The sequence below is a fragment of the Brassica napus genome, chromosome A7, assembly GCF_020379485.1.
Source record: "Brassica napus cultivar Da-Ae chromosome A7, Da-Ae, whole genome shotgun sequence".
Taxonomy (NCBI): Eukaryota; Viridiplantae; Streptophyta; class Magnoliopsida; order Brassicales; family Brassicaceae; genus Brassica; species Brassica napus.
In genome coordinates, this window is record NC_063440.1 from 14,716,352 (window position 1) to 14,742,419 (window position 26,068).

The window sequence follows — 26,068 nt, forward strand, 5'->3', positions numbered from 1 at the left end:
GTCAACCCAAAACTAGTTCTTCTGATTTCTAGAAAACTAAGAGCAGCATTATCGGGAGCTTTTAAAAGCGTCTCTTATATTTATTAGGATTAAAAAAAAATGAAAAATCTCAATAAACCTAAAGACGTCTCTTATTCAGGGACAAGAAGAGACCGTCTCTTGTGATTCTTCTTCCTCCCTCTTCACCTTCTCCAGAACTTCATCCCACTTCTCCTCTAGATTCAAACCTTCTCGAAACCGCAGCAGAGGCCGAGCAAAAGGTCTGTTCCTACTGATTTCATTGTGATCGTGTTAAAATAATCCGCCGTCGCCGTCCTTGGTCTCCAAAGCTAGAACCGCTTTCAATTCCGCCGCTGCTAAAGCGGAGCGCGTCCTCACTGGTTTAGGCATGTTTGTTCCTCCTTTCTAGCTAAGCGCAAGATAAAAAAATAGTGAACGACAGCTCTCTGAGTTTTCCTTTGTGCTGCTACTTACTCTCTCATCTTGTTTGGCTCGGTTGTTTTGTTGGTGGTGAATTGCAGAAAGGCTGGGAAGCCTCTTGGTTACAAAGAATGTCAGTTTCACAGAGTCATCAAGGACTTCATGATTCAAAGTGGTGATTTTCTTAAGGTCAGTAATTACACTTTACATTTAAGGTTCGTTACAAGATCTGTTGGTTTCTTCAAGATATGTTCAGTGTGTGTGATGATTGTGAATAGTTCCTGTTCAGATGTCATTTTGACGAAACAATGACTGAAACTTTCATGACATTGTGTTTGTTGCAGCTTGGGAACATTCGTATAGACTTGTTATTTGCTCTTAACCTCCTCTGTTTCCTTTTTGTCATCTCCAGCATTTGAACAACTCATGGCTCCCTCTCACAACATTCCACTTCGTAGTCTCACCTCCACTGATGAATCCAAACTTGACTTAAATGCTCTGTCTTTGAGCGTTTCCTTCCATGGGTGAGAGAGGCGAACTCAGCTTTCAAGTCTTGGGCTATAAAAATGTCATCTTTACACAGACCCACATGGAGAAAAGCTGGGATCTTCGAAGCAGTCATGGCATCTACCAAAGGACTCAACAAAGACACAAAGAAACCAATAGCTACTGGTTAGTTCAATATCATTGATCAATTTGAAGTTTTTTTGATTGTGCATTGTGGTAAAGTTTGTTGTAATGAAAGTGTTATAATTTTTTTTTAAGAACCCATAATTAAGAAACTTGCAATAAACCACTTAAATGTTTAACTTTTTTCTAAGTCTCTTAATTCACTTTTACACTTTAAAAACTATTAAAAATTAACTAAGAGACCCTTTAAGGGGTTTTGGGATAATGATGCTCTAATAAGTTCTTGAATCTTGATTGCATGTTTGACCTTTAAAAACAAAACCCAATATACTAGTACCATTTAAGAACTAGAACGATTCTTCAACGCTTCATTTTTTCTTGAATTTGGAAGAAAAAGAAGTCAAGATTTGAAAACCGACGCAGAAAATTTATTAGTTTTGATTTTTTTTTCAAAAAGATTTACCTTGATTGAACTTGCGCTTGAACTGTATATAATATCAGGAAGATAACCCTGTAAACCGACATTATAAACCGGTTTACCATCCGGATAAAACAACCCATAATTCCTCTCAGAAGTCGGACCGGGTTTAAGATTCTCATTAAAAAGAGCAAAAACATAAACATCAATCGGAACAGACTTCTTGCCCGGAGTCCCTTTCCTCTGCTGAACTAACCTCAACAAGTTCCCGTTATAAAGCGCCGCGTTCTCCGGCGTAGCTCCGATCTCATTCTCATCTCCTTTGGAAGGCCATCCCGTCTCCGAGATCCTAACCTCAACGTCAGTATGCCCCAACGTTTTAATGGCTGCATAAAGCGCATCGACTTGAGCAAACAACATGTTGTCGTAATGAAGATTCGTGTTCGGGTCAACCATCCCTTGGTTCGGCTGAAACAGAACATACTCTAAGGGAATCTCTTTAGGACTGTCCATATAAGCGAAGAAAGGATACGCGTTGATCAAGAAAGGAGACTTGATCTGAGAGTGAAAATCAAGAAGTGGTTGGAGAAACTGTATAAACTCTTGTCTGAATGATCCGGACGACGGTGGATAAGATGTCTGAAGCATGTCTAGCGAATGAGCGGATGTTACCGTGACTTGTTTCTCTAAACCGAGATTGGTTAGAGCAGAGTAAACCGCTTTCATGGCCGGTAAGAGACTCGAGATTAAGACACGGTCATTAGTTTTGAAGATTTCGTTTCCGACAACGATCGAGGTTATTCGCGTTTTGGCGATGTGCGGTTGGAGTCGTTGCTGGATCCAGCTCTGAGCTTTGGTTGGATCCGCTGACATGTTTTGGAGGAACTCGTTGCCTAGACCGATCATGAAATCTACTTGTGAGTTTGAGAAGGAGGAGAGGACGTTTGGGTCTGCGTCGTAGAGCTTTACTCTTGTGATGTTAAGTGAACGGAGGAGGACGGCGACTCGCGCTGGAGACGGGAGGTTGTTAGCGATTTGGCCGTAGTTGATTCCCACACCTTGGCCGTTACTTGTCGCTGAAAAAGAATCTGAGAGAGCAAGAAAAAGAAGAAGAACTTTGAAGAAAAAGAGGCTGCGTGTGGCCATGAATGATGATGTAAAGAGAATGGCCATTTAAGCGTTCTTCTTCGTGTTTTTTCTTTTAGTTTTGAGTTGCCTTTTTAGGTTTATTAATACAAGACGGTGGTGTTAGGAAAGAGCAGCCAACTGTGCTTTTTGTAGCTCGTTTTCGCGTTCTTAAAAAAAAGGTTGCACCAGCTATGGGTGGACAAAATAATATTATGCCTAAAAATTTGAGTTGATTCGTTATTAGTTTCAATTAAATTTAAAAATTCTGAATAATCATATAACTTTACGAATTAAAATGATTATTTAAATTCAATATTTGTCAAAGACATAACAAATCATAAATATTAATATTTTTTAAAATGAATATCTGATCTTTTAATTATTTGTTACATCATTACTTACATAACTAGATGTGTTATTTTGAATTATGGTATAACTGTCGATGTGTCAGGTGTTTGGCACCGATTATAATGACCTGATTTCAATGATTTAAGATCCAGAAGCATGACCCATTTTTTTCTACAAACATGTATATGAAACATGAATAATGGAATAATTAATTAAGTTCTAGATCATATGTGATATGTCGATACAAAGCAATGTATAATCCTAATTCTCAAAAAAGAAGAAATCCAAGCTGTTCACTTTCAATTTTTTTAAACATTTTATTGTCTATACTTATAGTGCTTTTTTTGTACAACTGTCTACCTATATTGTTATACAATGAAACATCACTTGTAAAAATGTTTTCATTGGTCAATTTACATCAAAATATGACTTTTTTTAGTCCTTCCAGAAGGAATGAATGATTTCAGAGTCCTTCCAGAAAGAATGAATGATTTCAGAGTCCATGATATAACGCATAGAATTTGATGCCATTGCAAACTTCCACTTCAAAAACAACATTACACACATGAGTTCAAGTTTTCTTTTGAGTAAAAATACAGAGAGACAAACCTTCAAGATATCTTCACCGGAGACACCACACTTGCTCTTAATCTTCTTATTTATCTGCAGCAGAGTCTCATCCGAGTGGATGACCAGAAAAAAAGGATGCCGAAAATACCTCTTCTAAACAAATACATAAGCAACAAAATGAATTAGTAATTTTTCATGTTAACAGAAGAGACAAGTAAGTAATCTACCTTCTTCCTACTTTTTCCAGGTGCAAAATGGTGGCACAAGATCTCCCATCTCTGTGCCACCAGTGTTCACCTCATGTCGAGTAACTTCTTCAACATGTACGCAAAACAATTTCTCCAACTGTTGAGAAGTTGTCACGATTTTCTCCTACAGTGTAAAGCAACAAGAAACTGAAAAGGCACCATCTCTCCTTCTACTTGGATCCTTGTGATAAAGTTTCTTCATGGTATCGTCCTTACAACTTTCCGACAAATCTGTAACCTCATAAGCAGAAACCCAATCCTCGATTTTTCCACATGAAGCAAACGAGCTTTCGTTCAAAAGCTTTACCTGGCAATACAAGATAAATAATCTCTCATGAGCAAGCAAAAACATAAATCCTTGTTCGTTTTACCTTTGATCTGACAATTGATGTCACAACATCCAAATATTTCTCAACCCTTGGGAAGTTAGTCGTGATAAGTTCCACCAGAGAAGCCTCATGGTGGAAGATAACTCTCAGTGGTGTAGTCTGTAAAAAAAAACCCATACAAGTTAATCAATCTACAAAGGACAAACAAAAAGAATCTCAGTCACTTACCAAATCTGCGGTAGCAGCAGTCCCAGTCATATTCCTATGTCGATCTTTGATATCTACCTCGCTCCTTTCTGCAAGTTCGACGCTGTATTCTTGCGTGATCAAGGACCAGTTAGGGCCATATTTCTTATACCCATCCTCAATGGCTTTGTTCTCTTCAACAGTGAAGCATTTGTATCTTCAAACTGGTCTGCGTCCAACTTCATCCGAGAGAGGAATCAAAGCCCTAAATAAACAAAACCCTACATCAACCATACTTTATAGGCTACAAAATCTCGATCAGTAATTTTGATCTGAGGGGTACCTGGCAGGAGGATCGGCAGTGGCCAAAGTCTGACCACTTTCATTCCTAGGGTTTCGGTTTTGCTCATCCTCAGGAGTAGCTGAGGCTAAAGTAAGATCACTTTCACGGCTTCGGTTTTGCTCATCGTCGGCTAACGTCCGATCACTTTCACGGTTTCGGTTTTGCTCATCGTCTCCTTTCATCCTCTCTTTCTCTCTCTCTCAACAATTAAAGGATGAGAAAGTTATTTTATTCAGTCGGTTAATGGAAGTTGTCCTTTTAAGGTGGTTGAGAAATGCCCAATATTGGGGTTGAGCCCAATTGATTATTAAAGTAAATACTTGAAAGTTTGTTGATATTTATATAAATTGTACATATATAAACAAATTTTAATATTTGTTTTAATTTGTTTCTCATTTTCCGCATTCTTCAAAAAAGGTTGCGCTAGGTAGGATGGACAAAATATGCATAAAATTTGATTTGATTTGTTATTCGTTTTGATTAAATTTAAAAATTCTGAATAAGTCTAACTTTACGAATTAAAACAAATATTAAAATTCAATATTTGTCATAAACTAATATTTTTAAAATAGATATATGATCTTTTAATTGTTGTTACATCATTACTTATATAACTAGAGGTGTTATTTTGAACTATGGAGTGGATGATATGACTGTCGACGTCTCAGGTGTGTGTAGGCATGGACATTCGGGGTCCCAATCGGGTTTCGGTTTTATCCATTCGGATTTTGATTTTTCGGGTTTATCAAAACCAACCCCATTCGGGTTATATAAAAATTCGGTTCGGGACCGGTTTGGGTTCTATCGGGTTCGGGTCGGAGTTAGTAAATCTTCAAAGAACCTGTATAACCCATTGTACTTTCGGGTTCGGGTCCCAATCGGTTCTTCGGTTTTAAAATACCTGATTTGTACCTATTTTGTAACTAAAACATAAATGAAATCGGTTTTTCGGATTTAAAATACATGATTTGTACATATTTTAATAGCCAAAACATAAGTAAAATCGATTCAAAAATAAGAAAAAACATCAAACGTTATCATTCAAAAATCAAGCGAAAGATAAACATAGTTATTGATTAAAAGAAAACCAGATAAATGAAATCATAAAACAAAAACTAAGTTCTCATGAAATGAGAAACATTATTAGATGAAAACAAAACCAAAATCTAAAAACTTTAGGCTTTAACCGCCACATTCCACCATCAACCTTCATGTAATAGATGATTATTTTAAAAGTTCAATAATATCTTAAAGTATTTTGCATACATATTAAGAATTAAGATCATATTTGGTAGAAGTTCTTTTTGTCATTTTAAATGGTCCGGGTTTTATCGGATATCCATTTAGGTTTGGGTTCGGTTCGGATAATACCCATAATCCAAAATACCAAAAAACATAATCCATTCGGTATTTATGTCGGGTTCGGATCGGTTCAGATTCATTTTTATCGGATCGGGTTCGGTTCAAATTTTCGGGTTCGGTTTATTTGCCCAGCCCTAGGTGTGTGGCACCGATTGTAATGACCTGATTTCAGTGATCTATCCATCCATATGCATGACCCAATTTTTTTCTACAAACATGTATATAAAGCAGGAATAACGGAATAATTACGTTCTATATCATATGTGATATGTCGATACAAAACAATGTATAATCCTAATTCTAAAAAAAAAAAAGTTATCCAACCTGTTCACTTTCAATTTTTTGAATATTTTAGTGTCTATACTTATATTGCTTTTTGTACAACTGTCTACTTATATTGCTATACAGTACAATAAAACATCACTTCTAAAGATATTTTCATTGGGTAAATTTACGTCAAAATATGACTCTCTTTTTTTTTGTCAACATCAAAATATGACTTCTATTTTGGAAGAAACTGATACGGGATATTAAATCAGTTGTGTTCTTCGTTGTCGGTTTTTATTTTATTTTTATTTTTGTCCTCATATATTACCAAAAGAATCCCGTTCGTCATCGGTGTTTTAATATATCAGTTATTGCAGTCATTAATATCCATGTGGTTTATTTTATAATCCCAAGTCCTGCATCCCAATTAAAATATCGGGAGCTTTGAACCGACATGAAACTAATTAGGTTTCACGTGTGGGACGACAGTTAATATGTGAGCAACGATGTGACTTGAAATTGTTGCGAATAGTCAATTAAAAACTCCACTCACCGGTAATCAAAGTCAAATTACTCCAAAACCACTGGCGGCTTCAATAAAATGCATCTTTCGACGATTTATACACTTCACACTTACCAATTACCCCCTCCGAAAAATGTCACTTTTGACATGTTTTATGTAGATGAAAATTCATCTATGATAGTTTTCTATATTTTTCATTCTAAAATAGAATAATTTTATAATAAAATAAAATTATAGATATTAAATACCTTATGTCAAATAAGTGTAATTAATAAAAATATAAATGTGTTTCAATCATTTTTTTAATTTGCACGAAAATATAAAAAGTGACATTTAAAAGAAACAAAAAATAATAAAATATATTACACTCTCCGTTTTATTTAATTGTTGTTTCAGAATTGGACACATAAATTAAAAAAATATTTAATTATATATTTAGTAGATAAAAATATCACTATCAATACAACTAACCACATTTCAACCAATAGAAAAATAAATTGAAATATAAAATCAATAAATTTACATTAAAATTATAAAATGACACTTATTTTGAAATAAAATGACAATTTTTTTATCATAACTAAACTGAAATATAGAGAACAATGTAGAGTTGTTTAATGTATAACTAGAACATGATCTGCGCATCCGCCTAGTATTTGATTTAACTTTTGTTCAACGTAAACTCATAAACTGATGGTTTTATAAAAACAATTTATGTATATTTTTTATGTTTTATAATTTACATATAGAGTATAGTTAGAATATATTATCTTATAATATAGATTTTTGATAATAAATTTTTTATTTGTTCATAATATTATATTTAAAAAATTATTACTTGATGCAATTTGATGTAATTGTACCATTCATATATTAATTGTTGTTTCTTGTTAAAATATTTTAAAATGAAACAATGTACTAAATATTTTAATTTTTTGCATTAATTTTCTATGAATTATTATTAATTTTATGATATATATTTTTTTTTTAAATTGAACTCTCAAAATGTTTATATTTGACTACATGTGATTTAGTTAATATTTCTACAATATTAATAATGGTCAATATATGATATCGATTTGGTTAGATAAATTTTGGAATTGTAATTAATTAATTTATTTGATTTTAAATGCAGTGGTAAAATCTGTAAATAAAAAGAAATACAAAAAGAAAATATTTAATTTATTATAAATATAATGGTTAAATGTGTAAATAAAAACTACTAAAAATATTGTTATTAATGTTTTTAAACAATTTTCATTTATACTGTTATTATCCATGTTGGAAACATTATCAAAATGTATTTTAGTTTTAATAATATAGATCGTGTAAATGGAATTATTGTGAATAATACACTTAATAGGTGGCGTCATATATGGCGATGGAGGCGTGGATCTCAGGGACCGCCATACCTCGATCACCGTCTTCTCTCCCCCATCGCCTTCAACGCCTGATCCACTCACGTGCTTTCTTGAACTTCTTTTTCAACAATCGAATACATTCAAACATGTTTTCTATGTTTGTGTACTTAAAGGTGTGTTTCTTGTTTGAGTACTTGCAAAATATCAGTTGGAAATTAAGGGGAGGAGATAAATAAAAATATTAAAATATGTGATGAAAACTTGATCTTTTTAATTGGGCCAGTGGCTTTTTTAGCATTAGATTATTTTTTAAAAACATCTAACTATGTAAAGATTAAAAAAAAATTAGGATCTACTTTTGCTAGATGTCATGAGATAAAATAAAATTTTACATAACAAAATTGAAAACACAAAATTTATGCTTTTTGTAAGAGTAAATTAAATAACAAGCAAAATACCTTAACTGAATCCACTCTTCTAATTTCAATCCATAATCCTTCATTCTTCCAGTCATCACTCATGCACAGTCGAGGTGACTGATTTTGCACAGATGACGCAAATCAATAGTATTTATGTTCGTTTGCATGTGGCAGCAACTTGCGACTGCAACTAAATATTGTTGGTTTCGTTGTACAGGTTCCTACGACTTGTAATATACAACTACTACTTACGACCAAATGATTTGTTTTGTTATTTCAGGTTCTTGTGTGTTTCCGACCTGCAACATCCGTAACATCATTTTTTCGTTTCATTATGCGAATAAAACAGTGTGGAGACATGGAGTTTCATGTAATACCTTTTCATGGGAATATGCATGTTAGAACGCGTTGTGTATACCCATATGTCACGAACATACTAATTATTTCTAGCATCCACTTGCAAAAAACATTTGGATTGTCTCCACTTTCTGTTACTGATGCGAAAGTGTCTCTTATAATCCACACCTTCGATTTCCCTATTTATGAGAGTGACAAGATATATCTTGTAACGTACAATAAACCTCTTTTGACCCAGTTGCACATTTTTGTTGATAATATTCAAGCGTCTATGTTTGATTTTTGTCAAGAACTTTAATTTTAAGCTTCAGTTGGTACAAACAGTTGAGTTTTGAAGATTTGGAATGGGACTGAAATTTCAAATTTTACACGGGTGTTTATCCCTAGAAGCTATGGGTATGGTCTACTGAATGCTTTTTTCTTTTCTTTTTTTTTTTGCAAAAGGTGTTCTTGATGGTTTTTAAATTCAGATTGTTCAAAGCGGTTGAAAATGTTTGATAATCAACTGAATTAGCATGAGATGTTCATAATTTACCTGTTCAATTTTGGGTTCGGTTATAAAAGAATTAACTTGGCCAGCTTGAAAACCAAAATATTATAATGAGGAAAGAGATGATGAACACATAAACCAGTAGAAACCACAAAGACTGGTTAATTAAAACCCTTTTATTAACCAGTGGCAACCCAGTGACGATTGATGAACACTGAAAGTCATATCATGAGACGTTTTCATACAAAAGCATACCTTTAAAACTGATAATAATAACTCAAAATCAACAATCTGCGTCATTACCAAGTCTGAAACCGGACTTAGAAGAGTTCCTCTTCTTTGTGGGTATGGATCACACAGTCAGACTGCGGGTAAGCAACACAAGTCAAGACATAACCTTTCTCAAAGTGATGATCCTCAAGAAACGAACCGTCACCCTGGTCAACTTGACCTTTCTCGATCTTCCCGGCGCAGGTGGAACACGCGCCGGCTCTGCAAGAGTAAGGCAAGTCGACTCCAGCTTCTTCAGCTGCATCCAGTATGTACTGGTCGTCCGGGACCTCAAACTCGTTTTCTTGGCCATCGGGTCCGATGAGCTTGACCTTGTACACTGCTGACATGGTGGCACCAGAGTTGGCTGAGCATTTCAAGCCAAAGGATCTCGAGACTTTGTTGACTGATCCAACGGAGAGTTTGTTAGTGATGGGCCTGTTGGTGGGCTGGCTTCTAAGGAGCGCCTTGGTGGTCATGCTAGTGGAAGAAACTTGAACGGTTGCCATTTTTTTTTGTTCAATTGCGTCTGCAAAAAAAAAAAAATCTATGTTTCAGAAACTTATATCATCTTTACACAAATACCACTTATAGTTATAGATAATAACTATGAAGATAATGAAAACAAGATAAGATTGCATGATCTGTATCACAAGTAGCTATGTGGAAACAAGAACCAGAAGATAATCTGTTCCAATAGGCAAAACTGATAAGAGAGTTTTTAATGTATGGAGCGTAATGAGAAGATAAAGAGTAAATCGAATCGAAAGATATTTAGTAGAGAAGAAATTTATTTTGTCCCCACAAAGAAGTCAAATAAAAGCAAGAAACAAACAAACAAACATAGGTTTCATCTACAAACACCGAAACAATGAATAGGGGAACAACATAAGAAAATAGAATCATATAATCTCAGATTCTAAAACTTACAGAGAGAGAAGGAAGGAGGAGGAGGCGGAGACTACGAGAGGGTTGGTGGAGAGGTGAATGATTTATAAAACGGAAGAGTCGGGAAGTGTGGCTTTTCGAAGGCCGTGACGGCCCATCTTTGTCGACTATTATTTATTTTTGTTTTTTTTTTTCATTTAGTGACAGTATTTCATGCTAACTATTTTTTCTTTTTTTCGAAACACTAACTACTTTTTATTTATTTGTTTATGCTAATCAGGTCGTTTAAAATTGTAGAAGCACTGTGGTCTAATGGTCAATGTTTAAAGTTTTTACACCTAGATTTGGAGTTCGAATCTCAAGGTCAACTTTTACGTAAAGAAATCTGAATCTCAATTTCCGGAGAAAGCAAATTATACAGAAAATTAGAGAAAATGTTTACATGAAATTTTTAGCATTGCGTAAAGAATATCGTCAGGAATGAATCTTACATAGCGTTTCATGATGATGCAATCATTGAATCTTTATAAGACAGATAAAATTATCGGCTATAATATCATTTATGTAATGTTTTTTATAGTTTGTAATAACATAATAGCCAGACAAAAAAAATTATTGGCAAAAAATTAAATAGAATTTACAAAAGTATACACCACTAGTAAATTCATGGCCAAGTAATCTATTTATAATTTAACTATTAAGAGATGAATGTCTTAAAAAAAAAAGACGAATATCATCTCTACATTCAGAGTCGGAAACAATTATTTGAATAAAAAATTAAATAGAATTTACAAAAGTATACACCGCTAATGAATTTTATAACATTGGCCAAGTAATCTATTTATAAGTTAACTATTAAGAGATGAATGTCTAAAATAAAAAAGGAGACGAATATCCTCTCTACATTCAGAGTTGGAAATGTTATAAGATAAACTTTGAAATGATCCTCCACTCCTTTACCAACTCAAGCACTATGATCATCTACTCATCAAGCACTATGATCATCTACTCATCAAGCACTATGATCACCCACTCATTTACCAAATCAAGCACCATCTTTGATATTTTATGTATTGTTGCTCACTATAAATACCATCACTCATCTCACTCTTTTGTACACAATTACATCTTCTTCTTCTTCTTTATAATAAACTCTTTCTCTCATATTAAGTGTTATTTGCTTCCTACGGGTATTGAATTCTACTCTTATTTAAATTTCCCGATACTATAAATTATAAGTTATTTCATAACACGTTATCAGCACGATCACTCTGCGATTTGGTAAAATTTATTTGTATCATTTATACTCTGTTATAATGGTCGGTATACCGCCTCTACTATTATTTATATCATGTTATAATGGCCGGAATACCGCCTATATTATTTACTAGTAATTTAATTTATTTATTGGTCGGCCGAGCCGCCTTATATCCTGTTTATTATTTATTGGTCGGCCGAGCCGCCTTATATCCTGTTTATTATTTATTGGTCGGCCGAGCCGCCTTATATCCTGTTTATTATTTATTGGTCGGCTGAGCCGCCTTATATTCTGTTTATTATTAATTGGTCGGCCGAGCCGCCGTATAATTTATTTATTATTCTGCATTGATCGGCTGAGCCGTCGCATGATTTGTTGTCATATAACATAAATATTTCATTGTCATAATTTTTCACTTTTATGAAATTTTATAGATTTGATTGACCGTTTAATACGATATTTTCAGACTAATTTTTGGTGCACTCGATTTAACCCCAACGGTCACAAAGAAAATTTTTCAAAAATTTCCCCTTTCTCCAACGGTCATGAACAGTAATTTTCATCTATAAATACAACTCATTTTCACTCCATTTCATCATCCAAAACATTTCATCTTCTCTCAAAAATTTCAAATCGCTCTCCTCCGATTTTTCATTTCAAGAAAGATGATTCGCGCACTTTTGTTTTTATGTGCCATTTTTATTTGTGTTTCTATTTATGGTTCATTCGTTGGAGAATTTACTCCGAGTGAATTTAAGATGAATATCGGTTTAATTTTATTTACATCGCTTCTCCTTGTAATTGCTTGTATGATTAATGTAAACGGTTTTTAAATTATGAAGTTCTAATAAAATTACTATTTTGTGTTTTAGAAATACAAATGGCAAACATCGAGAAACTCCAGTTCCCGGCTCTAAAAGTAACCGGCGAAAACTATGTCAGATGGGTCACAAATGTGAAACCTTATCTTGTAATAAAAAAGATATCTGAAGCTATAAAAGTCGGTAACAAATCGCCACCCGAGCATATAGCCGAGGCGATAATCTTCCTGAAGAAGCACTTAGATGAGAATCTAACTCACGACTATGGAGACGTTGAGGACCCATCTGTACTATGGCAAGCCTTGAAAGACAGATTCGATAATCAAAAGGAAATCAATCTCCCCCACGCTCTTGAAGAGTGGAAAACCCTGAGGTTTCAGGATTTCCAAAGGGTTAGAGATTACAATTCCACTATCTTGAGGATAGTTGCACAATTAAAATATTGTGGTAACCCTGTCACCGAAGCAGAAATGCTTGACAAGACATACAATACCTTCCACAAAGAACACAACGTCTTATCCCGAATTTACAGAAAATGTGGGTACACCAAATTTTCTGAATTGATGGTAACACTCATGTTGGCTGAAAAGAACGATGAGTTACTAATCAAAAACCATAATTCCCGACCCACGGGAGCCAAGGCATTTCCCGAAGTGAATGCTACGGCGGTAGAATATTCGGGAAGGAGAAACCATACCAATCGAGGTCGTGGTCGGCGTTTCAACAACAAACGTGGAAAGCCTTACTATCCTAAAAGTATTAGATCTAACAAATGGGTTAGATCTGAACAACCTCATAAAGGCAAAGAAACCGAAGAGGATACCACAAAGAAAAGTGAGACTGTATGTTACAGATGTGGATGTAAAGGACATTGGTCCCGTACCTGTCGTACTCCCCCACATTTGTGCAAGTTATATCAAGAATCCATAAAAGGAAAGGCTAAAGAGGTGAACCTCACGGAAAACGTTGAAGGGACCTCATACCTTGAATCCTCTGATTTCGCAAATGAGCTGGACTAGAATACTCTTGAAGAGTACGAAAATGTTTCTAATAAGACTGCTGAATAGTCCTCATTTGTAATGTATAATAATTATGTTTTCAAAGAATAATGTTGTTTTAACAACAATATTTGTATAATTATTGTGTGTTTTCTTTATATAATCAATGAATAAATTTCACGTTTCACTTTTATTTAATGTTTATGATAATTTCAGAAATGGATCAAAATACTAATGGAGCAAAATCCAAGAAACGGATTCGTGAAATATGCATACCAGATAGTGGAACAACGCACACTATTCTGAGACAAAAGAGATATTTCTCTGATATAAAACCGACAAGAATTGTCGTCAATACAATATCAGGTCCTGCAGACGTGATTGAAGGAACTGGTAAAGCAAACTTTACTTTGCCGAATGGAACAAAATTTTCCATAAATAATGCTTTATACTCTCCGAGTTCTAAAAGGAATTTGTTGAGTTTTAAAGACATATATCTTCACGGATATGATACTCAGTCTGCAACTGAGGATGGAAAGAAATACATGTATGTAATTTCTGAAAAATGTGGCAGAAAACACATATTGGAAAAGTTTCCAGAACTTCCTTCGGGATTACATCATACTTATATCGATGAGATCGAATCAAATCTTGTAGTAAAACGGAACCCAGAAGAGTTCACGTTATGGCATGATCGCCTTGGCCACCCAGGCACTACAATGATGCGTAAAATCATAGAAAGTTCACATGGTCATCCATTGAAAATCCAGGAGATTTCTCAAGGGAATAAAATGACATGTGTTGCATGTTCTCTAGGAAAATTGATCGTAAGGCCATCGCCAACCAAAATCGATAAAGAATCACCAAAGTTCCTTGAAAGAATTCAAGGTGATATATGTGGACCGATACATCCACCATGTGGACCATTCCACTATTTTATGGTATTAATTGACGCATCCAGTAGATGGTCACACGTTTGTCTATTATCATCTCGAAATGTGGCATTTGCGAGATTTCTAACTCAGATAATCAAACTGCGAGCACAGTTTCCTGATTATACTATTAAAAGAGTTAGACTAGACAACGCTGGTGAATTCACATCCCAAGCATTCAATGACTATTGTATGGTAATGGGAATTGAAGTTGAACATTCGGTTGCTCATGTTCATACGCAAAATGGTTTGGCTGAATCTTTAATTAAGCGTCTGCAATTGATTGCAAGACCATTGATCATGAGATCAAAACTTCCAACCTCTGTATGGGGACATGCCATTTTGCATGCAGAAGCACTCATTCGGATCAGACCGAGTGCATACCATAAGTATTCTCCACTACAGTTAGCGTTTGGTCGAGAACCAAACATTTCCCACTTTAGAATCTTTGGTTGTGCGGTATATGTGCCTGTAGCACCACCACAACGAACAAAGATGGGACCACAAAGAAGGTTGGGAATATATGTTGGTTGTGATTCTCCATCAATTATAAGATACCTAGAACCACAGACTGGTGACGTCTTTACAGCACGTTTTGCTGATTGTCATTTTGACGAAAATGTATTCCCAGTTCTAGGGGGAGAAAACAAAAATGTTGGAAGTGATATAAAATGGAGTGTACCATCATTGTTATATCTTGATCCTCCTTCTAAAGAGTCAGAACTAGAAGTTCGACGAATTATGCATTTACAGAGTATAGCTAACCAGCTACCTGATGCATTTGCAGATACCAAGACGGTAACTAAATCTCATATACCAGCTGCAAATGCTCCTGCTCGTATCAAAATGCCAAATGAACAAGAAAAGGAGGATGACACACGAGAGCCAAAAACACGCCTGAAGCGTGGTAGACCTGCTGGTTCTAAGGATAAGAATCCTAGGAAACAGAAGAAAGCTGAAATATATGATGCACCCAAAATAGCAGAAAATATTTTGGAAGAAATAAATGATAAGGACTCTGATGAATCAGAGCATCATGAATCGAAAGATAATCATGAGATTTCTATTAATTACATCCATAATAAAAGGATATGGAATAGAAATGAACAAAATGACCTTGATGATGTTTTCTCATATATCGTGTCAAGTGAGGTAAATGAAGATACCGATGATCCAGAACCGAAATCCATATATGAATGTCAAAAGAGACATGATTGGAATAAATGGAAAGAAGCAATACAAATCGAACTTGATTCGCTTAACAAACGAAAAGTGTTTGGATCTATTGTACTCACACCTGAAGATGTGAGACCAGTTGGGTACAGATGGATTTTCGTTCGAAAACGAAATGAGAAAAATGAGATTACAAGGTATAAAGCTCGCCTTGTAGCCCAAGGATTTTCTCAAAGACCTGGTATTGATTATGAGGAAACATATTCTCCTGTAATGGATGCGATCACATTTAGATTCCTGATGAGTCTAGCCGCTGATAAAAATCTTGAGATGCGTCTCATGGATGTTGTTACAGCTTATCTATACGGATCATTAGATACTGATATCTACATGAAAATCCCTGATGGATTTAAAATGCCAGAAGCATTAAGTTCCAAACCTAAAGAGTTATGTGCAATAAAATTGCAAAGATCATTATATGGGTTAAAACAATCTGGACGTATGTGGTACAATCGTCTCAGTGAACATTTAACAAAAGAAGGATATGTGAATGATCCTATATGCCCATGTGTTTTCATCAAGAAAACAACATCCGGATTTGTGATAATCGCGGTATATGTTGATGATCTAAATATTATTGGAACTCAAAAAGAAATACAAAAGGCATCAGACTATCTCAAAGGAGAATTTGAGATGAAAGATCTTGGACAGACACAGTATTGTCTTGGCCTACAAATAGAACATTCACAAAATGGTATATTTGTGCATCAATCCACATACACTAAAAGAGTGTTGAAACGATTTAACATGGATAAATCAACTCCTCTTAGCACCCCAATGGTCGTTAGATCACTTAACATTGAAAGTGATCCATTTCGACCACCTGAGGAAAAAGAAGAGATACTTGGTCCGGAAGTACCATATCTAAGTGCAATTGGAGCGTTGATGTACCTTGCAAATTGTACACGGCCTGATATATCATTCACTGTTAATCTTCTAGCAAGATTTAGCTCATCTCCAACACGAAGACATTGGAATGGAATTAAACATGTCTTTCGTTACCTACAAGGGACTATTGATTTAGGCTTATTTTACCCTAAAGATTCAAATGGTCAAATGGTTGGTTTTGCAGATGCAGGATATCTTTCAGATCCACACAAAGCCCGATCGCAAACAGGATATGTTTTTACGATCGGAGGCACTGCTATATCTTGGCGTTCTCAGAAACAAACGCTTGTGGCTACCTCTTCAAATCATGCTGAGATCATCGCACTCCATGAAGCAAGTAAAGAATGTGTATGGCTAAGATCAATAAGCCAACACATTTGTTCAAGTAGTGGGATTGACAAAAGTACGGGGCCAACTATTCTATATGAAGACAATGCAGCATGTGTTGCTCAAACGAAGGAAGGATATATCAAAAGTGATAGAACAAAACATATACATCCAAAGTTCTTCTCATACACTCAAGAGCTCGAGAAGAAGAAAGAGATTGAAGTAAGATATGTCCGATCATGCGACAATGCAGCCGACCTCTTCACAAAATCACTCCCTACTTCGGTATTCAGAAAACATGTCCATAACATTGGAATGCGTCATCAGAAGGATCTATGACTGCTCAATCGAGGGGGAGCTTACGTAGTTGTACTCTTTTTACCTAACTATGGTTTTTCCCATTGGGTTTTCCTAGAAAGGTTTTTAACGAGGCAACAAAGACGTTAAGCAAGAGCGGAGAGTGACACCGGTTCCCAAGGAGAGTGTTACGAAACTTAATACAAGATGGATGATCAAGGGGGAGTGTTATAAGATAAACTTTGAAATGATCCTCCACTCCTTTACCAACTCAAGCACTATGATCATCTACTCATCAAGCACTATGATCATCTACTCATCAAGCACTATGATCACCCACTCATTTACCAAATCAAGCACCATCTTTGATATTTTATGTATTGTTGCTCACTATAAATACCATCACTCATCTCACTCTTTTGTACACAATTACATCTTCTTCTTCTTCTTTATAATAAACTCTTTCTCTCATATTAAGTGTTATTTGCTTCCTACGGGTATTGAATTCTACTCTTATTTAAATTTCCCGATACTATAAATTATAAGTTATTTCATAACAGGAAACAATTATTTGAACAATAGAAAGTATACTAAGTCATTCAACAGTATTTAAGGTCAGACTGCATGATCTTAATGATCATCGTCAAATTTCTCAATAGAGTTAAAGAAATTAGCATCACTTCTAAAAAGATTTCAATCTTTCAAAAATTTTAACATTTTTGGGGATCAAAATATAATGTCGATTCAATAGCTAAAACTGTCAGATTTTTTCATAGAATTTTTTTTAGGTGGTTGTAATATTTTTGTCTAGCTTCATAAACCACATTTTATGACTTGTTTGAATCAAAGAATAGATTTTACGTAAAAAAGTTATTACTAGATCAATTTAAAAATGTGTATTTGAGTATTATTACTATCCTAATTATATTTATAAAAATGAGAAATTCTATAAAACGATGATCAAGTATTGAATATGTAATGTTGGTGGCACCCCTTGAAAAATAGCCTTATCCCAGTGATGTTGGTAGTCCCTTGATCCCATCGATAATGATGTTTTTCTAATATTTTTATGAAGGCCAGAGCTTAATCTGGTGTCGATGCTGCTATTTTATCGGGCCCGTTTTGTTGCTTTCTGGTTGAGGCCATGGTGGTCTCAGTAATGTCTCTTCTTGGTAAGTTTGGATTTCAAAGAACGTTGCAATAAAGTAAATTGAAGAAAAATTAATCAGGATAAGCCAATGACGAAGAGTGTCGGATCCGTAGTTATGACAAGTGATTCGGTTGTGTTCCCTTCTTCATATTCATGCTGGGCTCGGAGAAGCAAAGTAACTGGAACTGGACTATACATCATTCTAAGTCTTAGTATAGTAGTTTCGGTCGTACGAATTTTTTTTCGCAGTCACTGATATAATTGAATGTTTATGCCGTTTTGGAAAGATTTTAAATAATACTGTAGTAATTATTTTTTTAAGTGTTGAATATGTAAAATTCGATGTGTTTAGATCTAGATGTATTTTAAGTTTTAGCACAAGTTGCAACTTGCACAGTCTGATGGGATTTTGACAGAATGTTTGTCTGAAATCAAATAACGCATGTGCTCGTCACAACTGCTTAAACTTTACCGTGTTAATAAATAAAAAAATCCAATAGTCGATACTTTTTATAAGGGTTTTTAGTAATTAAACCCCTCAACTAAAGATGAATCGTAAAAAAAACCCTTAACTAAAAATCCTGTGAAATAAACCCTCAACTTTAGTTCCGTTAACATATGTTACCCTCCGTCTAAAAAACCGTGACGGAGGGTGACATATGTTAACGGTTTATAAGTTGAGGGTTTATTTCATTGGTTTTTTAGTTGAAGGTTTTTTTTACGATTCATCTTTAGTTGAGGAGTTTTATCACTAAAAGTCATTAAATGTTATTAAATTATTTATTATCATTTATACATTGTTTTAGGATTTATAAGCCTTTAAAACTAATTTATAAATTTTAATACATTAATATATTATAAAATTAATTTATACATCTTAAATTAATAATTTTCAGCACTACTTACAACTTATTATAACTTTGAAATATTAAATTATTTGATATTTGGTAATAATGATATAAAAAAAATTGTGTGTTTATATCGTCATTGTCAAATATGAAATAATTTATAGTTTCTAAGTTATATTAAGTCTTAAGTAGTGACGAGATAATTCATCCATGAAGTCAATATATTATAAAATTAATTTACACATCTTTCTATTTAGAGTATGACGCATTTTTTTCTATTTTCATGATTTCTGTCATCCGGCTCATACTTCCCCCCCCTTCCAAAATAATACATGATTATTTTTATTCTCATTGATTTCGGAATAACTACGTTATATTTTTATTTTCTTGATCAATAATATATTTGAAACATAAAGTAATACAATAAATCAAGAACAATATAGGAAAATAGGAAAGTATAAGCCGGATGACGAAAATCATGAAAAGAAGAAAAAATACGTCCTACTCCAAATAGAAAGATTGATTTCATGGATGAATTATCCTCGACACTAATTAAGATTTAATATAACTTAGAAACTTTCAGTTATTTGATATTTGACAATGACGATATAAACACACAATTTTTTTATATCACTATTGTCAAATATCAAATAATTTAATATTTTGAAGTTATAATAAGTTATAAGTCGTGTTGAAAATTATTAATTTAAGATGTATAAATTAATTTTATAATAGATTAATGTATTAAAAATATAAATTAGTTTTAAAGGCTTACAAATCAATCTAAATTAATGTATAAATGATAATAAATAACTTAAAAACCCTTTAATGATTTTTAGTGATAAAACCCCTCAATTAAAGATGAATCGTAAAAAAACCCCTCAACTAAAAATCCAATGAAATAAACCCTCAACTTATAAACCGTTAACATATGTCACCCTCCGTCACGGTTTTTTAGACGGAGGGTAACATATGTTAACGGAACTAAAGTTGATGGTTTATTTCACAGGATTTTTAGTTGAGGATTTTTTTTACGATTCATCTTTAGTTGAGGGGTTTAATTACTAAAAACCCTTTTTATAATTTTGAAAACAATAGTAAGTGTTATATATATTTTAATGAATACTTAATTTGCCTAATGGTCTTAAGTCGTGTGAGTTGGCATTATAATCGTACGACCTAGCGTCCCTTCACTCATGCCATTGGTCGTATGCAACGCTAAGGCCCTAGGGAGAGACATTTTTTAATTTTTATCCTTACAAATTTCAAAGTTCATGAAGCTAGTGATATGGAACTTGAGAATCAACATTTTTTACGAAAAATAGTGGAGATGAAAAGTTCCAGGTCCAAAAAAAATCTGAAAAATGTTGTAATAACTTCTTGTGGTATCATGTATGGTTTGGGAACTTTAATAAGAATGTTTGTACCTTGTTTGCTGAGATGTGTGAAATTCCCAATTAAACGCCAGAGAACGATGGAAATTTAGAATATGCAAGTTTGTATCATTTGTTAAGGATTTGTATTAGCCATAAAACCACATAATAAAATTCTGAATCAACCTTCTCGTGTTCTTTAGACATGGAATTTATGTATTTCCAATCACTAGTACTTGTTTCAAGTTCAGTTGCTATAGCTTTCTTCATCTATCTCCTTTAATTGAAAGTATTCCAACCTCTTCCCCCATTTTTTTTTACTCTCTTTCTTTTGATACCGTTCTCTTGGCCGACTTGATTTATTCAGGACCAGCTCAGGTTTGGACGACACAAACGATTCAACAAAATAAATGCAATTAGCATCCTCTCATCGTTGCGCTTAAGTTGTGAACCGTTTCTACTGTAACCAGTCAATAAAAGGGTAATGGGAAAACCAGAAACGAGACGTGATTGAAGCTTTAAACGCAAACATTGCATATATTATATTTGTCTTTTAACGAAAAGCAAACTAGCACCTGAGTTCCGTTATAATCAATCCGAACCATATATCTCAAGAAGCACTAGATATTTGAAACAAAAAACGCAAAGCAAATTTCCAAAGATTAAAAAAGCAGAGAGCTCAAAAGATCCTTTGTGGTGGTCCCATGGTGCTCTTCAAGTACAAACACCTTACCTGCACAAGATTAAAATAAAAAAGGAGATTAGAGAGCGGTTCAGATAGACTAACTGTAGATAGTTTATACATACGTTTTGCCAATTCTTCTTCAACAGCGAGACAAGGAAGTTAACACTCATCTGAACATTCTGAAAGAGCTGCTTCTCTTCCATGGAAAGGTTACCAACAGCAACACCCATACACAAAACCTTCTTCAACTGGAACTTCACTGTCGCTTTTGTCTCATTCACCTTCCCTTCCAACGACTCTTGGTGACTCACTAGCGTCGGGAACTTTCCTGTAAACCAATCAAAACACCATATAAAGAAAATTCATACCAACAAGAAATCCAAAAATCACAATCAAAACTGATTCAAAAAACATACAAGACACTACTTGCCTGCCTTGTTAAGACCAGGACCAAGAAGACGAGGGATCTGCTTAATGACCGATTCAGAAGCCAGGAACGCATGGTACTTCTTGGCAAGCTTCTTAACAAGCTTCTTGTTCTTGTTAAGCTTTTTCAAAGCCTCAACGTCCATATAGTCTAGTCCAATCTTCTCAGCCTAATTTATTAACCCCAAATACTTTTTTTGCATTAATAATCATTTATAGCCCAATTCAGAATATTATTATTATTATAAATCACCTCCTCAACATGCTGAGCATCTCCGAGCATACAGATCTTCATTTTAGGGCGAGGAATGTGAGGGAGCTTGACAGAACCACTGAAACGCTTGTCCTTTTGTGGGTCGTAGTTCTTGAGACCAATCTGAAGCTCAACCGTTTCGACAAAGTTGCGTTTTTTCTCATCGGCTTTGCCCTTAACAGCTGTGATCCCTTCTCTAAGAACCTCGCTTTGAAGCTTACTGTACACAAAAACATAATCAAACGCAATGAGCAAGCCAAAATCAACTTTTTATGATCCGACAAAAAAAAAAGGCAATAGCAATTGAGATCGGTCTGTAAGGCAATTGGGAGATGTTAAAAGGTACCTCATCTTGAGTTGCTCTCAATTGACGAATCTCTGAGCCTGAAAACGAGGAAACAAAGAGTAAGATCAAATGGAAAAATGTATGAAGAAAAGATAGGCTCAAAATGGAGAAATGTATGAGGAAAGATGAGCTCAATTTTCAATTGGGATAACTTTATACTGGGATAACTTTATACAAAGTGCTTATGGAATGAGAAGAGTGTACGTGATAAAGGAAGGATGACGAACCTGAAAGGTGAAGCAGAGGAAGCTCTAACCTTCTGTAAGGCGGCTGAAGAAGTTATACGAGGGGAGAGACAAAAACCTAGCTACATGGGCCGTTATTATATTGGTGGGCCGTAGAAAGTCCTTAGTAAATAAGCCCATTTTATATTTTTCGGCTTCATTTTATTTTTTGGGTCACGTATATGAACCAGATCGTACGCCTTGAAAGAACACCGAAAAACCGAACTAAAACTGAACCGAATAGTTCATATATTTCTATATCCGAAATAATCGAACCAGAATCAAATCAAAAACCGAACAGATACCCAAATATATAAAAATAATAATTATATATATATATATATGACATAACTAAATATATATATATTTTTAACTTAAAAATCTATTATAAATATCCAAAAATAATTGAGCATAACTAAATTATTATAAAGTATCCGAACTATCCGAAAGTATCTGAAATTATCCGGATAGTTTTATCTAAAATATTCAAAGTAATCCGAAATATCCAAATTTGTTATTTTAATCATCATAATTATTTGATATTTTATCTAAATAACCGATATTTTATTTGAATTATTCGAACTATCCTAATCCGAACCAGAATGAAGCTAATTTTTTCAGATATTTTTCTGTTCCTAGTTTTTTACTATCCAAACTGAATCGAACTCAAAACTATCCGAAGCAGACTGAATCGAAAATATGTCCAGTAAATATCCGAATCCGAACCGACGAAATGCCCAGGCCTACAGATTGTACCAAGTACAAACCTTCAGAAAGATAGAGATCTGAGAGGGAAATTCCAATCATCTCCGATTGTTTCCGCCGGTGGATTTACCAGAAGCGTCCCTTGAAATCGTGTGACCATCCCTTCCTATTTTCTCTTATTGTTTTCATTTGTCGATGACGGTTTCCGAGATTATTATTGATTGACGGACAAATTCGATTGTATTTGGAAACGTTCTTAGGATCTGCTCTTCGTATTGTTTGAGGTTGGTCTCATCTTCCTACTTATAAAGAAGTTAATGGATTCGAGAGTAACTAGTGTTTTAAGATACAACATTGATTGGTTGATGCTAGAGATTATAGTTTGTTATATAACTATATAGTGAATATAACTTTAAAATGATTCAACTTTGGTAGGAGCAGAGAGGGGAATGAGAATCGTAGGGCTAACGGGAGGCATAGCGTCTGGGAAGAGTACAGTCTCCAACCTCTTTAAGGCTAGTGGCATTCCCGTTGTTGACGCTGATGTCGTTGCACGAGTAACAAAACATCCTCCTCTCTTTTGTAGATGCAATTTAGTGTGTGTTTTATCAGAGTGATGGTGTATGTTAGTAACCGTGTACGTTAGCATTCTGTTGTGCAGTTAGAGGTGTAGGTTAGCTAACTACAGTAAGTTTAATGAAAAGATTCACATTCATAACAGACTTCGTTTCCTTGATATGTTTATCTGTAGAATGTGTTGAAGAAAGGAAGCGGTGGATGGAAAAGAGTAGTTGCAGCTTTCGGGGAGGAGATTCTTCTTCCTAGTAGAGAAGTGGACCGGCCAAAACTCGGTCAGATGGTCTTCTCTTCAGATTCCAAGCGCCAACTTCTAAACAAGTAAGTAAAGGATTCGACAACTCCCTTTCTAGCGATGAGATCCTGAACTTGTCTCTTTCACGCTTTATAGGCTGATGGCTCCATACATATCAACTGGTATCTTTTGGGAGATTCTGAAACAATGGGCGAAAGGAGCTAAAGTGATCGTTGTCGATATCCCGTTGCTGTTCGAAGTGAAGATGGATAAATGGACGAAACCCATTGTTGTCGTGTGGGTCAGTCAAGAAACTCAGCTCAAGAGACTGATGGGGAGAGATGGACTGAGCGAGGAAGATGCCGGAAACAGAGTGATGGCTCAGATGTCGTTGGATTTGAAAAGAAGCAAGGCTGATGTTGTGATCGAGAATAATGGAGATCTCGACCACCTCAACCAACAGTTCAGTAAGGTATTGTCTGAAATCAGAAGACCACTGACTTGGACTGAGTTTTGGCGTTCAAGACAAGGAACCTTCTCGGTTCTTGGTTTGGTGACTTCAGGACTCTTTGTTTGCAAACATTTCAGTATTGGCCCTTAGCAATTGCTTTTTTTTAAACACGCTCTTAGCAATTGCTTATAATACTGTGTTGGCTACACTTAAGAGTGGACGTAGATCTTTTTCAAATGAACACGTACGATCCATACTCTTAGTTTTGTTTAGCATAGGTTCATAACTGCGTCGAGGTCTCTAGACTTTAAAAGTTCTATTTTCAAAATAAAGTTAAAACTCTACCAAATTTAAACTCTACAAAATAAGTTTCTCATATGGCATAGAATTTTTGTCTCATGTGCAGTAGAAAATTGAAAATGAATTGTCTAATTAGGTCATATTGATAATAGATTTGTGTTTACAGACCTATACTTTTGTCTTATTATACTTTAAACTCTTATTAATACTAAACCAACCCTCTAACCCCGAAACCTAATTTATAAATAAAGAATAAAATAATAGTTAAAGTATTTATATAGTGCATGTTTTAAAGTTATTAAAAGAAAATAACCTAAATATTTATAAAATTTATGTATTTCTATTTTAAATATTTAAATTATATAATTAAATACTATATTAAAATGAAATTTTCACTTTTATTATATTTTAAAAGTAAAATTATAAACACATTATTTATTTATATTTTTTAAATTAGTTATTTAATTATTAAATAATAATAAAACAAATATTTCGACAGAATTTTTTATGTTAATGAAATTAGTTAACTATTTTAAATATAAAACATCTTATAAGATTTTTTTAGAATTTTTAAAAATATTTAAATTTTGTTTTATATTTTTATGTAACTATTTTTTTTTAATAATTAATACTACTAGAAATATTTGATATAGCCACGCCAAAAAGCGTGCCTATGCAAAATAAACAGCCACGATCCACGATTAAAAAAATATGCGGCTAGAAACAAATTATGGCTAATGTGGTTATTTTTTCATATTTTTATCACAACATTTTTGTAGCTATTTTATCCACAGCTTTGCCATAAAATAATTTTTGCTATATCTAGCCACTATTTAGTCATGGTTTAGTCATGGCTATTTCAAAAATATATATATATATATATGTATATATATATAATAAATTAAATAGAAATCTATTTGCAAAAATATAAATTAAATTATTAAATACATATATTGAAATAATATTGTAACTCATTTACAAAACCAGTTTATAAAATTTGTTTACAAAACCGGTTCATAAGTTTCCTGTAAATACATTTATTTTTACTGTGTTTTAGTCGTATGAATTACTTAATAACACCTAATATTAGTCAGGCTGAGCCCAAGACAACAACAAAGCCCAAGCCCAATGATATGAGTTTCGGAGACCAGTCAAAGATGAAGACAAAGCCTGCTTTAGCTCAAC

The 26,068-nt window shown here is 34.1% G+C and overlaps 4 protein-coding genes and 1 long non-coding RNA gene across 10 annotated transcripts; 2 read left to right on the forward strand and 3 right to left on the reverse strand.

Annotated features, from left to right (window-relative positions):
- Window positions 1-516: 516 nt before the first annotated feature.
- LOC106358433 lies at window positions 517-1,232 on the forward strand. Its single transcript, XR_001272484.3, has 2 exons — window positions 517-609; window positions 833-1,232. It is a non-coding gene; the product is annotated as an uncharacterized LOC106358433 (long non-coding RNA).
- A 41-nt stretch (window positions 1,233-1,273) lies between these two features.
- LOC106358431 (glucan endo-1,3-beta-glucosidase 14-like) lies at window positions 1,274-4,959 on the reverse strand. Its single transcript, XM_048735531.1, has 5 exons — window positions 4,621-4,959; window positions 4,320-4,542; window positions 3,742-4,250; window positions 1,514-3,667; window positions 1,274-1,357 (listed from the first exon to the last, which is right to left on the reverse strand). The coding sequence occupies exons 4-5, from the start codon at window positions 2,639-2,641 to the stop codon at window positions 1,274-1,276; spliced, it is 1,212 nt and encodes a 403-aa protein (XP_048591488.1). The 5' UTR covers window positions 2,642-3,667; window positions 3,742-4,250; window positions 4,320-4,542; window positions 4,621-4,959.
- A 4,601-nt stretch (window positions 4,960-9,560) lies between these two features.
- LOC106358429 (ferredoxin, root R-B1) lies at window positions 9,561-10,755 on the reverse strand. 2 transcript variants are annotated; one of them, XM_013798227.3, is made up of 2 exons: window positions 10,600-10,755; window positions 9,561-10,198 (listed from the first exon to the last, which is right to left on the reverse strand). In XM_013798227.3, exon 2 carries the CDS (start codon window positions 10,176-10,178, stop codon window positions 9,720-9,722), a length of 459 nt encoding a protein of 152 aa, XP_013653681.1. In that variant the 5' UTR covers window positions 10,179-10,198; window positions 10,600-10,755; the 3' UTR covers window positions 9,561-9,719. The 2 variants fall into 2 exon arrangements, with proteins under 2 accessions (XP_013653681.1, XP_048592811.1); XM_048736854.1 differs by lacking the exon at window positions 10,600-10,755 and adding an exon at window positions 10,347-10,537.
- A 10,437-nt stretch (window positions 10,756-21,192) lies between these two features.
- Window positions 21,193-22,729, reverse strand: LOC106358428 (60S ribosomal protein L10a-2). Of its 3 annotated transcripts, none has more exons than XM_013798226.3 (6): window positions 22,620-22,729; window positions 22,393-22,430; window positions 22,047-22,266; window positions 21,798-21,963; window positions 21,490-21,695; window positions 21,193-21,415 (listed from the first exon to the last, which is right to left on the reverse strand). In XM_013798226.3, the coding sequence occupies exons 2-6, from the start codon at window positions 22,395-22,397 to the stop codon at window positions 21,362-21,364; spliced, it is 651 nt and encodes a 216-aa protein (XP_013653680.1). In that variant the 5' UTR covers window positions 22,398-22,430; window positions 22,620-22,729; the 3' UTR covers window positions 21,193-21,361. The 3 variants fall into 3 exon arrangements, with proteins under 3 accessions (XP_013653680.1, XP_022544607.1, XP_048592815.1); XM_022688886.2 differs by having other exon boundaries at window positions 22,597-22,653; XM_048736858.1 differs by lacking the exon at window positions 22,620-22,729 and adding an exon at window positions 22,568-22,586.
- Window positions 22,730-23,271: 542 nt separating this feature from the next.
- On the forward strand, window positions 23,272-24,824 carry LOC125575065 (dephospho-CoA kinase-like). Of its 3 annotated transcripts, XM_048736856.1 has the most exons (5): window positions 23,277-23,471; window positions 23,582-23,605; window positions 23,757-23,878; window positions 24,073-24,218; window positions 24,289-24,824. In XM_048736856.1, the coding sequence occupies exons 3-5, from the start codon at window positions 23,771-23,773 to the stop codon at window positions 24,731-24,733; spliced, it is 699 nt and encodes a 232-aa protein (XP_048592813.1). In that variant the 5' UTR covers window positions 23,277-23,471; window positions 23,582-23,605; window positions 23,757-23,770; the 3' UTR covers window positions 24,734-24,824. The 3 variants fall into 3 exon arrangements, with proteins under 3 accessions (XP_048592812.1, XP_048592813.1, XP_048592814.1); XM_048736855.1 differs by having other exon boundaries at window positions 23,272-23,605; window positions 23,763-23,878; XM_048736857.1 differs by lacking the exon at window positions 23,582-23,605 and having other exon boundaries at window positions 23,280-23,471.
- The last annotated feature ends 1,244 nt before the right edge of the window (window positions 24,825-26,068 follow it).